Below are 12179 nucleotides of genomic sequence, written 5' to 3'. Positions count from 1 at the left end.
TGCCCGGCTGCGGCTCGGGCCGCCCCCCGCCGCCTCCCTCCTGATTGGGCAGGGGTCCCCCAATCGGCTGCGCGGCTGGGCCGGGGGGACTGCATATGTAAAGCCCTACTTCATATTAATAAGCTCCGATCGGGGCTTTAAGTCCTTGATTAGGAGCCTGTGAGAGCTTTGGTCCCAACTGGCTGTGCCTATGGGCTTGTCGCGGGGAGGACGTGTGTGTTAATTGCGCGGTGCCGCGTCAAGGAAACTTTGATTTATAGCTGGGGTGCACGCATAATGGTTGCCGGCCGCACATGGATCCGGTAGAACTTTGCCTCCCTGAATCTTTTTCCCTGCACTACGAGGAAGAGTAGGTACCTTTTTCTTTCCTTTTTAAACTCGGCGTGGGGGTGCGCGTGTCTGTGTGTGTGTGTGTGTGTGTGTGTGTGTGTGTGTGTGTGTGTGTGTGGACGGAATGTCGCTTTGCACACCAATCCAGGTAGCCCTGGGTGTTTTGTGTGCACGGGGCTTGTTTGTGTCTGTCTTGTGCCTTTTGTGTGGAGGGAGACCCCCTCATTCAGTAAGTCGAGAATTGTTCTCTGGCCACCAAGGTTCAGCGTTACCTTTCAGGCAAAGCTCGGGGACTGTCAGTAAAACAGCTGTGTGACAGTCACTTCTTATTCAGGTGCTAAGAATAGGCACTTGGCACAAATGCCTAGTGAACTGTTAAAATGCATCTTTTACTAGGACCCATTTTCCCAAGGAAAGAGGTTTTAAAATACAATATTCAAAATGATTTATACTATTGAGTGCTTCTTATGTATTTGCAGTTTGACAGATATTTTCAGCACCCTGTCATTTCTTACCGGGCAGAGTTAGAGGCGAAATTGTACATTTACTAATTCTCCTTCAGAGAACGACTTAAAAACTAGCCCTTCGCAATTCGGGGCTAGAATAATGTTATTTGCATGGTTAGCGTAAAGTCAGCACTTAACTGACAAATCAGTCCATTAAGTAACATGAGATTTTCACACATTATAAATATTTAAGGGGAGAAAAAAACTGAAGAAGAACCAGTAGTGACTTTTTAAATTTCCCCTTGAATAGACAGTGTTGAGACTGTGAATTTGTTTCGTGTATCATGTCTAGAAAATATAGAAAAGTACTTTTGTTCTTACATGCAGTTTAATTCATATTTATGAATATCTTTATGCACATGGATCTCTATATATTTGCATTCTAAAGGTGGGGGAGAAATGAGTGGAGGGTGGAAGTAAATTAGGCATTCTTGTATCAATGAGTGGGTCATAAACTTAATTTCAATTCACTGTTAAGATAAAATATTAGTATATCATAGGAGCTGTCGCTGGTCCATCTTTCTGTTGAGTCAGTTATATTGCCTTGCGTTCACATTACAGTAATACCAACTGTTATAATTCCGAAAAGAGTGCTCTTGGCAAACATTTCTCTCCACAGATTTTAAAGAAGATTTAAAACTCTAGAAGATGAGGTAGTGCATTATAGGTAGATGTCCACTAGCTGTCCTTAGTGACTGCATATTGCATTGCTTTGTAATTAAGTAAGAGATGAAAGTGACTTGCAGTCCGAGTGGCTGCTCGCGTGTGTATGAGTGTGAGTGTGTGTATACACGTATGCATGCTCAAACACATGCACACTCACATACACACTCACACAGGGCATGTTAGCCAAGACATGGACTTAGGCGGAGCCGAAAGATCAGAAGGCTGTGCTTGCACCAGTTTGAAATAGTCGAAGAAACCACCTTCAATTGTGTGGAAATAAAAAATGAAAAATAAACAAAGGTAGGACTGCCCACTCAAGGGTAGTTTGAAGGTTCGTGGGCCTGGGGCTGGAGCATTGGAGAGTTTTAAATGTCTTCACGTCAGGGAGAACACATTATCTAAACTCACCCAGATTCTGAACTTTCTCTCTTCAATAAATAAACAAAACAAACTTTAAAAATCCCCTAGAGGCTTCTTTTTAAAGTAGTTTCCTTGAATTTAACTTCTTATAGCTAATTTGAATAATTAGTTTAGATAAGCCTCTTAAAGCAGATGCATTTAAATAAAATCAGGGCACATGTCTTTTTGGCTTTGGCGCAAGATTCAAACTAGCTTTCTTTGCTTTTTGGCTCAATTAAAAGTCATCTTTAAAAAAAATACAGATTTATTGTCTGCATGGATTTCTGATGGTTACGTGGTTCACTGGACAGACAGAAAGATCTAATGCTAAGCAACACATCTGCCTCTCTGTCTCAATTAATAAACCACAGAATTTATACATGCTATTAATATTCATAGTAATTGTACTGGGTTAAACCCCATCACGTGTGTGTATACATAGAAATGAAACCAGTTATGCGGTTTCAGAGGAAAATATTGGACAATTTCCGCTTCGGAGGCTGTTAAAAAAGGTTCGTACAATTTATAGACCACTATTAGGAGATTCTAAAATGTTAACCTATAACTATGTATTTTTTTTATTTTAGGAAATGTGCCAGCACATTAAAGAACATAATACTTGAAAGCTTGTTTCACATTTAATAGCAGTAATAACTGATAGCATAAATAGATGAAAATAATATATCTGCTCATTTTGACATATGTGTCAGTCTAATCATTCTAAATGAGTGTGCTCATCACATGAATCCCTTTCAACCTCTGATTAAAATGTAACATTGACTACAGGATTAGAGAGCGGACTTAATTTTACTGACTGTTTTAACAGTTGTCACAGCTGTTGGAAGAAGGAAAGGCCATTGAAACACTCCAAAACGGGCAAGGCGAGGAGAGAGCAGTTCAGTAAATTTCAGCTTGATCACTGAAATCCAGGCATTGACAACTAAACAAATTTGGGTTTTCAGATTCCTGTCTGGAGCTATGCAAGTTTTATTTTGTACGGTCCCCTCTTTCTGTTTTGAGATTTTGAATTTTTCCTCTGCCTCATCTCTCCTTGTTACAAGCTAAAGTAAATTGTAACATAACTATTCAAGAGTAATACTATAATGTGGACGTATATGGGATAAAAATAGGCAGGAGGGGAAAACGTATACAGTAACAACAACAGCAAGCCTAAATCAGAGCGAATGCAATTTTTTTTTTAAAAGATAGGAGCTTGCCTAAGCCACTTTAGATGTGATATTATTGAGAACTATGAAGAGACACTTTAAATTTATTTTTCTAAGAAAGAATATTCAAACTCCAGACTTGGAACTCGTATTACTTTTCTTCCTGTTTCTTCTCTATAAATCTGTTAAAAACACCTGCAGCCTTAAAGGTAGGTGTTGTAGGTGGGGTTTTCAGACGATTTCTTTGTAAATTGCTGGGAGTGACAACTAGCTGCACTTAGGGGGTGAGTGTTCTTGGGCTATAGAGTCTCGTAATCTTGCCCATCACCTCAGGAACGCGAACAGATTAATTCTGTTTTTCCAAAAATTACATAACCATTGTACACATCCCCAAATTACATGTAGTCGAAATAGCTAGACAGTAAGTATTATGTAACATACGATTTCCTCCTTGGAGTAAGCAGGAAAAGTATTCCCGAGTTCAGGGAATCAAGGTTGAATGGGAGTGGTGAGTAAATGACGGGCACCCCACGTTTCACCAGCCCTTTGTGTCCGTGTATTTATGTATCTCTGTGCACATTTGGTGGTAAGTTTAGAAATCCTCCTTTTACAGAGAGGGCTGGAAAACAGCTTTTCACTCCCTGGGCAGAGGCAAGGTTGATGGTGTTGGTTGGTTCTTACAGTGACGGTTTCTCATCTTAATGTGTTTATGGCACTGCTGCTTTATTTACTGAGTCTAGCGTGTTGCAGCGGTAATTAACCCATGTTATTAGCAAAGCCCTTGTGGGTATCCATTAATTCTCTTGCATGGATGATCATTTTTCCAGTGTTTTCTCCCCAATAAGGTATCATTGTTCTTTTTCTTTTTTAATTCTAAATTGATGGCCTTTGATATATTTCTTTGATTTAATCTGACCTGTAATATATATGTGCCATCTTATAAAGAATGGCATGGTAATTCAGCTTCCAAAAAAATGCTAATAAAAGCCAGAAAAATATATATTTTTTTGTTCTTTTCAAAGTAAAAAAAAAAAAAAAAAATAAATTAATTAAGGTTGAAAAGGAAAATAATGCAGGAAATAAAAAAATGCTAATAAAAGCCAGAAAAATATATATTTTTTTGTTCTTTTCAAAAAAAAAAAAAAAAAAAAGAATAAATTAAGGTTTAAAAGGAAAATAATGCAGGAAATCAGTTTTAACGCCCAATTTTCTAGATCTTGGAATTTATGATAATTTGAGATCCTTTAATCAGATTTGTACTTAGTTAATAATACTTTAGGCATTTTTGTAAAATATTGAGCCGCAGAAAAATACTTGTGCTTCCTGTGCTGGAAAAAGATAAGGACCATCTCATTAGCCGGGCCATACTTTTGCAATTAATTTTAGGTACATGGTGCCATTTGTCAAAAAGGGCAGGTAACTTCTCTATGATCTATTTAACCAGACTTTCACAAGACCTCTCTCCTGCCAGAACTACAGACAAAGAAGAGACAGCTCTTGTGGAAGGTAGGCATAATGCCCAATGGCAAGTCCGTATCACTTGTGACAAATTCCTCAACATTTGTTTTAGGCTGGTGACTGAACAGAATATTTCTTTGTGTTACTTCTAAAGTACTGTCAGCAGTGAAGGTTTTGTTTATGTTATTTCATAAAATAAATTAAAATCCGGACTTTGGGCTGATACTTTGTCATATAAGTGGCAATTAATAGCAATGGTTTCTATTAAGCCAGTTAATTAGTATCAAATAAACTTCTTAGAATCACCTATCAAGGATTTAGGAATAAAAGATGAGCGTTTACGATACCTCAGGAGAACTTTAAAGTCATGCAGCAGATAAGCTTTACTCTGAATTTTGCTTCATACCGAATTCATGGAAGAGAGACAATACAGTGTTGATCTGTTATAAGTGCATATGAGCTCTGGCCAGAGCCAGCTCTCTGGAGAGAATCTTTGATTACACTGGCCCAGTTTGTTCAGTTTTTATCTCTTTTACATCCACTGGCCTTGTATTAAATTGTCATTGTCCTAAAGCACAGGAGATAGAAATGAATTGCGGTCCTCCCCATTCTCTGACAGTGAAATATTTAGGTTCTCTTTCTCCAATCATATTTACGAGTGTATTTGATAGTGCAGGGGTGACACCGAGCATCTCTGCCGCCTAACGCTCTTCTTACTGCTTTTGGTATGTTTTGCCATTGATTAGTATTTTCATAGCCGTGTGTATATGGATAGACGTGGTGTATACTATTATAAATAGACACCCATAAGGTTCTTTAAAATCCACTTCAGCTGACTGAACACACGCACGTGCGCTTGAGTGTGTAGTATGCGTGTGAAATACGCATAGAGATGGGAAGAGGTATATACGTAGAATATAGATATGCTGCTGAGTGTTCCTCTATGTTTATATAATAACGTGGATTTCAAGTATTTTGCTCATCAGTTAGTCACCAGTTAAATTTTCCAAGCATGATTTTTAACCTGGAATTAGCATTTCAGGTATTTATCAGGTCTGATTTTAAACTCAGTCAGCATTTCAGGTATCTGTGTGGTCTGATTTTAAACTGTTATGTAGAAGGTAGGTGAACCCAATAAGTAAATTTGTTTCCGATTTTATAAATTTTTAATTCGTATCATTCCTAAATTTAACATCTAGTAATCATAAATAATTTGTAAAATAGGAGATAAGCTAATATTAAATGCATAATTTGATGCTTAAGGCCCATATCCAATAAATAGTTTTGAATTAGCTCTTGGCTACATTCTTTTCTTCTACCGTTGGGCCTGACAAATATATCTTAATATAAACATGACAGCTTTCAGATAAATGCAAAATATTATTTTAATTTATCTGCTCTATATAAATATGTCATTGGCTTTTTTTTTTTTTTTTTTGGCTAAACGCAAATATAGAAAATCAATACATATTCTAGTTGCATAAAGTACATCGTAGATTTGGGAATTTTTGATTTTTTTTCCTAAAGGTAATTTTAGAAGTCTGTGATTTGCTTAGTAAATCTGAACGAGTGCCGAGAGAAAACTGATCCAAATGCTCTTTCTCTTCTAGTCCTTGTTCTAATTCGTATTCTTATTTAAATTCCTAGATTCACTTCCTACCTTTATTTGTTTGGATAACACTTTACCAGATTTAATGTTTGCGTTTAAAAAGAAATCCTGCTGTTTTTTTTCCTGCCAACCCATCAAATCTAAATTAGCCCCTTTATTATCTGAGGTTGATAAGTGACAGTCTTCTGCCTTGTGAGGGATGTACCTGGCATCTTTTTCTTATTTCAAGTTCATTTTAGACTTATACTTTCTAAGGTCTAGGGAACCTCAGCTAATAAAAACAATTTGCATTCAGAGTTTTAGCAAACACAGCTTTCCTCTCTACTTTTTCTTGACAGGAGTGCCAGCTGTTCCTTTTTCTCTGATTTGGACAGTATTTCTGAGTATTTTCCAAATGTATTTTCTAGTCAATTATACAAAACCATCGGATTGAGAAGATTTAGATGTGTGTGTGTGGTGTGTGTGTGTGTATACATTCATTCATCCCCTTTGTAATTAAAAAAACATTTTTACGTGTTTAGAGGAAACTTGCTTTTACGTTTTGATTTCTTAAAATGTTATGCCATTTTAATTTTTGGTGATGCATGTATATTTGGAAGATAACTCACTAAGGCAAAGCAATAAAAGAAAATGTATACTTTATATAAATTAGCTTCTTACTGGTCAATTAAAGTCCATTTCTACCTGCTGGCATAGAACTATGAGTGCATTCGAATATAGATATATAGCACCCAACACTAGCCATTAGAAATATAACCTATCACTACATATGGAATTCTTTCATACAATATAATAAATGAAAACACTGGCTTTTAGCATTTAAAATCTATTAAATACTTATTTAAGGTGTTCAACTCATGGAGAGCCTACCTAAGATTAGATTACATTGTAAAAAAAAAATAAATAAATAAACCTTAAAAGTAAATGTATACTTTAATTATAAAAGGCAATCTTTGTCATATGCATTCCTCTGTGCCTTCTCCTATTGCTTTGAGTGAAACAAAATTGCATATATACTTTTCATCATTTTGATTGGAAGTACATATTATGTGTAATACGCTTTGGCAGCACTTACGTAGCCAAAGAAAACAAATTAATATTGGGCATACTGAGGGCTGTCAGGCGTATCACAGACATGTCAATTTGACTTTGCTTCATCATACACCTTCTCCGCAAACAGTTGGTTAAGATGGTACTAAATAAAGAGGAAGCTACCAATAAATTCTCGTATTATATCAGAGATTGAGGGGTACTGGAAGTGTAATGGAAACCAGCATGCTTGCTGGCTTCTCTTTAAAATTCTGTGGAAGTATAGATAGCATATATAGTAATGAGTTGTTTTTTTTTTTTTTTAAAGAAAGTATAACTTAAGCTTGTTCAAATCTTTCTACTATGTTGGAAGTAATAATGGGATTTATTTTACAAAAGTCTGCAGTGGCAAACCTCAGTAGTGTTATCTATGAAGTAAATGAAGACTTTAAGACGTGGGTATCAGAAGGAGCATTGTCAATCCACTTTTAACAAGGGACATCTCTTTTGTTGTACGTGAAATACATTTTCTGAGAAAGAAAATAATCCTGTGCTTTTTTTGTGTGTGTGGCTTATTCAGTATGCGAGAAAAAAAAGAAAAAAGAAATTTAAACATGTAAATCAAGAACTTATGCATAGAAAATAGGCAGAAGCACAGAACATTCTTTTTCCACCTTCATGATCAGAATGGTGCCTTTGTACCCGATAATTCCTTTTTCATCTATTCTAGGGAGATTTGACTCATCCGTAATGGCTTTTGAGAATTTAAACAAAAGACTCATTAAATAAATATATTTACTTTCCTTTTTATACTCACAATGTGAGTTAGAATGTTTTAAAAGGCATACTTTTCAGTTAATATGTTGTTACATTTTCTATTTATAATAATTTATTTTGCTTTGAAAAGAAGGCCTAAAATTACATTGAGTTAGCAAAAATAATGGGTTATAAGAAAAATTATATAGACTGGGGTACCCATTTAAGAGAAAAAATTCACACATGAGGTGGTTTAATCGGTTGTCCTTCGACCTCCATAATTCCAAATTATCATAGTACTTCAACGTCTCCAAAAATGTACAGTGGCCATGTTGAATTGTATTCATCTTTCTATAGTTGAAAGAATATTCTGAAAAGGCTTTCTTCTCAGCCATCAATCTATTAAAACGGATCAGATATTTTGAAGAAGAATATTACACTTGTGATCGAAGGGAGAGATTTATACATACAGTCAATAAGAATCGTATCTTTTTCCTATGAGAAGGTGACTGTATACAGTTGGCGCTGGGTCCTATGAAGTGACAGAAGCATCCCTTTTATCTGTAGACTTACATAGGGCCTGCCTCATCAGTCACGGAATCCTAGTGTGACTGTGGAAGAGCAACCATCAGCTGAATTGTACTGGACTGCACACTTGGCTAATGCATCTTATTGCTCTGCACATCTAAGGGAAGTCTTTCTCTGTTCCTGGGGCCTCGGCAGAGTCCGGAGTTGGGCTCAGCTGGGAACACGTGGCTGCCATTTCCCGTCCTCTCCTAGCCGTTTGGCAAAGGGAGGTGAGGGACAGATGGACAGCTTATGCACAGAAGCCCAAGCAGAGGTCCTTTCCCGAGGCTCAGGACTTGGTTATTCAGTCGTTCAAGTAAATTTCAGATCCGTCTTATGTGCTAGAAGTGCCATCGTTGTCTTTCATGTTCCAAAGAGCAACCCGCAGGTGATGAGGTCCATCTCTCAATTTGTGTGGACCATGAACCGGTGTGAGCATTTTTTAATAGAGAGAAGTGGAGAGCAGGTCATCTCCGTCCATTCGCCTGGCCAACGATTCCTTTTTCTTACCCTCATAGGGGACTGTCCAGTTGATTAGGTCTGAAGAATGAGAAAAATAATGCGGTTAAACAACTCAAGTTGTATTTATTTTTTATTTATTTTTTAAATTTCCTTATAGTGAACAAAACTTTAATGTCTAGAGCATTTATGAGGGTTTTAATGACAGGAAAATCTGTCCTGAGGATGTGGTCACACTATGTGACAGCCTCGCTCTCTGTCTTGTCTTCAGTTGACCGGGTAAGTTCAGTGAAGTTCAGTGATGCTGTTGTCTTACTTGGCTTACATGGTAGCCTCCACATGGAGGTCATTGAAATATGGGGGAAATGCCTGCTCAGTTCCAAAAAAAAAAACTTTCCTGAATCCCCTCAATCCCAGCAGCATTTTCTTTTAAAATTTCTGTTCTACTCATCTGTTTTGCTAGGGTATCATTTACTTCGGTAAAAGTAAGTGCATGATATTCACCCCCGTTTGCATGTATAGTGCATTTTATCCCCCTCCCTCATGAATTCCAAAGAGATTGCCTTCAACTTTCCATATTTATTTTTCTTTTGTTTCTGTTTGTTATGCATTCTAGTCCAGTGCTTTTATAGTGTTTTCTTGATTGTTGTCAGTTTGGGGTACTCATTGCTGACATTTTTGTTAAGCTAATGTCACAGCAGAAAAACCTTTGGCGGACTGGAATCCAGCTACAGTGCGTGGAAGATCCAACTTACATTTGATTGCGTGTAAATACAGTTAGTTAGCTGAGGGTTGATCAGATAGCTTGGCAGAAAGAGAGAGGAGCAGTACAAACTGTTTTCAGTAACTGTGCTGTTCATACACCTGATAAGATTGAGAGAGCTTTTCGAAATGCTGATAGGCTTTGAATAAGAAAAGAATAATCACTTCTCTTGGCACCAGCTTATCAGGAATGAAGTAAAATGCCAACACTTTTACATTAGCAAAAGTAAATGTTTTAGACACCGTGCCTTTTTTCATTCAAGTTAAATAGTAGGGGTGCTTTTGAGTGCGCTGTAATGAATAGAAGGATTTATTACCTTGACTAAATTACAGGTGAATATGTTGATAAAAGAACCTTTAGCGTCAACAGCAGCTTCTTTGATAAGCAGGTGCATCTATGCTGTACATTCTCTGGAGAAATTAAGTATTCCTTTTTCCACTCCAATTCTATTAAACATCGTTTCCGATGTTAGAAGATGCAGTTATGTCCTATGTCAGTTGGGTCTCCTTGTTTTCCAGCAGTGGGGTGACAGGCACTTGTCAGACTTATAAATGTTGGGGTGCTGTCATTAAGTAAGTCGGTGCATCTGTAAGTTTATATCCTCGGTGCTGAACCAGCAGACTCCTGTACAGGAAATAGTATTGTTTCTCAGGAATTGAATGAGATCCGTTACGCATTTAAGGATCCTTTAATGAGAAGGTAAACGTATTTGTCCGTGTAACAGTCCATTTTTGAAGCACCGCCCCTTAAAAAAGAGAGATGTTGATTTTGCTCTTCAGTGTAAAACCATTAACTTTCGCAGCTCTCCCATTTTCTCCTCTTTGTAATTTGATGCCTACAAATAATTTGGAGTATTCAGATTTGATAAATGACAGTGCAGGAGCAGATTGATTGATTTTGGATTACTATTGATTACTCTCAATGAGATCACTGTGACACACTCGAATCAATAGTATTCGATGAAGCAAGGCACCAGCGTTCTATACATTCAGCAGCATGGGGAATTCAGAAACGGAATGTTCACCAGCTGATAAATTGACAAAGCATTCAGCTTTAAATAGCCCTTTGTTCAGCACTAGTTCCTTAAAATATATTTCATTGGAAAGTTTGCTGTTTTTGCAACTCTGGGCCTTTCTGTGGAAGAAAGGTCATCAGTTTAAGGTTTATTAATTTTTAACTAAAAACAACTGGGCTCCATTTAGGTGTAAAATAATTTAAGAACTTACTGCGGGCAACCTTCCTGCTTTTGAGCTGTTGCTCCAAGGTTTCATTCTTTTGCGAAGATGTCAATTGTCAACATAAAAACGCATCACTCGGTTTAAAATTCAAACGGAAATAAAAATTCCTGCCCGAGGAAAGCATTATAGTCAAAATAAGGCGGCCTTGACTTTCTTCAGAAGTGGGCGTGCTTGGCGGCGGTGCTGGCAGCGCGTAGGCAGGCAGGTAGAGCGCCCTGATCAGCACGCAGCTGCTTTTCGCCTTCTTATCTGAGGGTATTCATCATGTCTCCAATACTCCATGCAAAACACTAAATATCATTTGATCTAAAAGCCACGACTACTGCCGATACACTGAAATCTTTCCGTCCTGAGCAAACTTACGGTCATTGGGGGGAATAGAAGCGTCCGTGTTTCAAGTCCTTTAACGAAGGACCTCAAGGGTAAGAGGTTTTTTTTTTTTTTTCATCATCAGATCTCATTCTTGTGCAGTCCTGGCACTTGGAAGCGTTTGCTCTTATTTGGGATTGCCAAGTTGCTTCTCAGAAAGGTGAGGATTCTAGTAAACACTCCCTTGATTGGATACGTGAATGTTGTCATGGGAAAAACTTGATTTCCGATGAAATTTTGACTACGAGGCCCGGATACCGAAAATCTTAACAGGTACAAGTCTTGAAATAGACGTAGGCAAAGTCTCTCATTTTGATAGCAATAGAAAAGAACAAAACAAAACTAGAGGTGGCTTTCTGAGGGAAAAATAGGTAGGAAAGTCAAGTGTGGAATCGTGACGTTCTCTGACAAAACTCGAGGCTTTTTTGCATGAAAGTGAGGTGATAAGATTCTAATTATATTAGGTTGGACCCCGTGAAAATGCCGTTTCTGTAGGTCAAAAAGTGGCCCCAAATCAGCGATTTCATGTGATTCAACATAATAATTAAATTTATTCCTATACTATTCACATTCCATAAACAAATTGAAAGCGACAACTGTTTTTTTTTTTTTTTTATGATGGGCTGCGTGAGGTGGTTATGGGAGACATAGATCCTCTGTACAGTTATGCCAAGTCCATTATAGTATCGTTTTTGTAACAACTGTTTATGATGGGCTGCGTGAGGTGGTGATGGGAGACATGGATCCTCTGTACACTTATGCCAAGTCCATTATGGTATCGTTTTTGTAACAACTGATTTTTTCTTTGCCATCATTAGAGAGTTCCCAAGCACACAGTATTATGCACACGGACAAGGGACCACA

The 12179-nt window shown here is 37.5% G+C and overlaps 1 protein-coding gene across 3 annotated transcripts in view; it reads left to right on the top strand.

The window, feature by feature from the left end:
• Positions 1-12179, top strand: part of ESRRG (estrogen related receptor gamma) — a 412482-nt gene that overhangs the window by 213872 nt on the left and 186431 nt on the right. The window contains exon 1 of one of the 3 annotated variants that reach the window (XM_006916223.2): positions 42-349. The exons of the other annotated variants lie outside the window; for them this stretch is intronic. Within the exon in view, the coding sequence (XP_006916285.1) occupies positions 294-349 (56 nt within the window). The 5' untranslated portion in view covers positions 42-293. Of the gene's footprint in view, positions 1-41; positions 350-12179 lie in introns of those variants that run through there. 3 annotated transcript variants of the gene reach the window in all.

This window comes from Pteropus alecto, unplaced genomic scaffold (assembly GCF_000325575.1).
Source record: "Pteropus alecto unplaced genomic scaffold, ASM32557v1 scaffold65, whole genome shotgun sequence".
NCBI lineage: Eukaryota > Metazoa > Chordata > Mammalia > Chiroptera > Pteropodidae > Pteropus > Pteropus alecto.
This window is presented reverse-complemented; position numbering and strand designations above follow the sequence as displayed.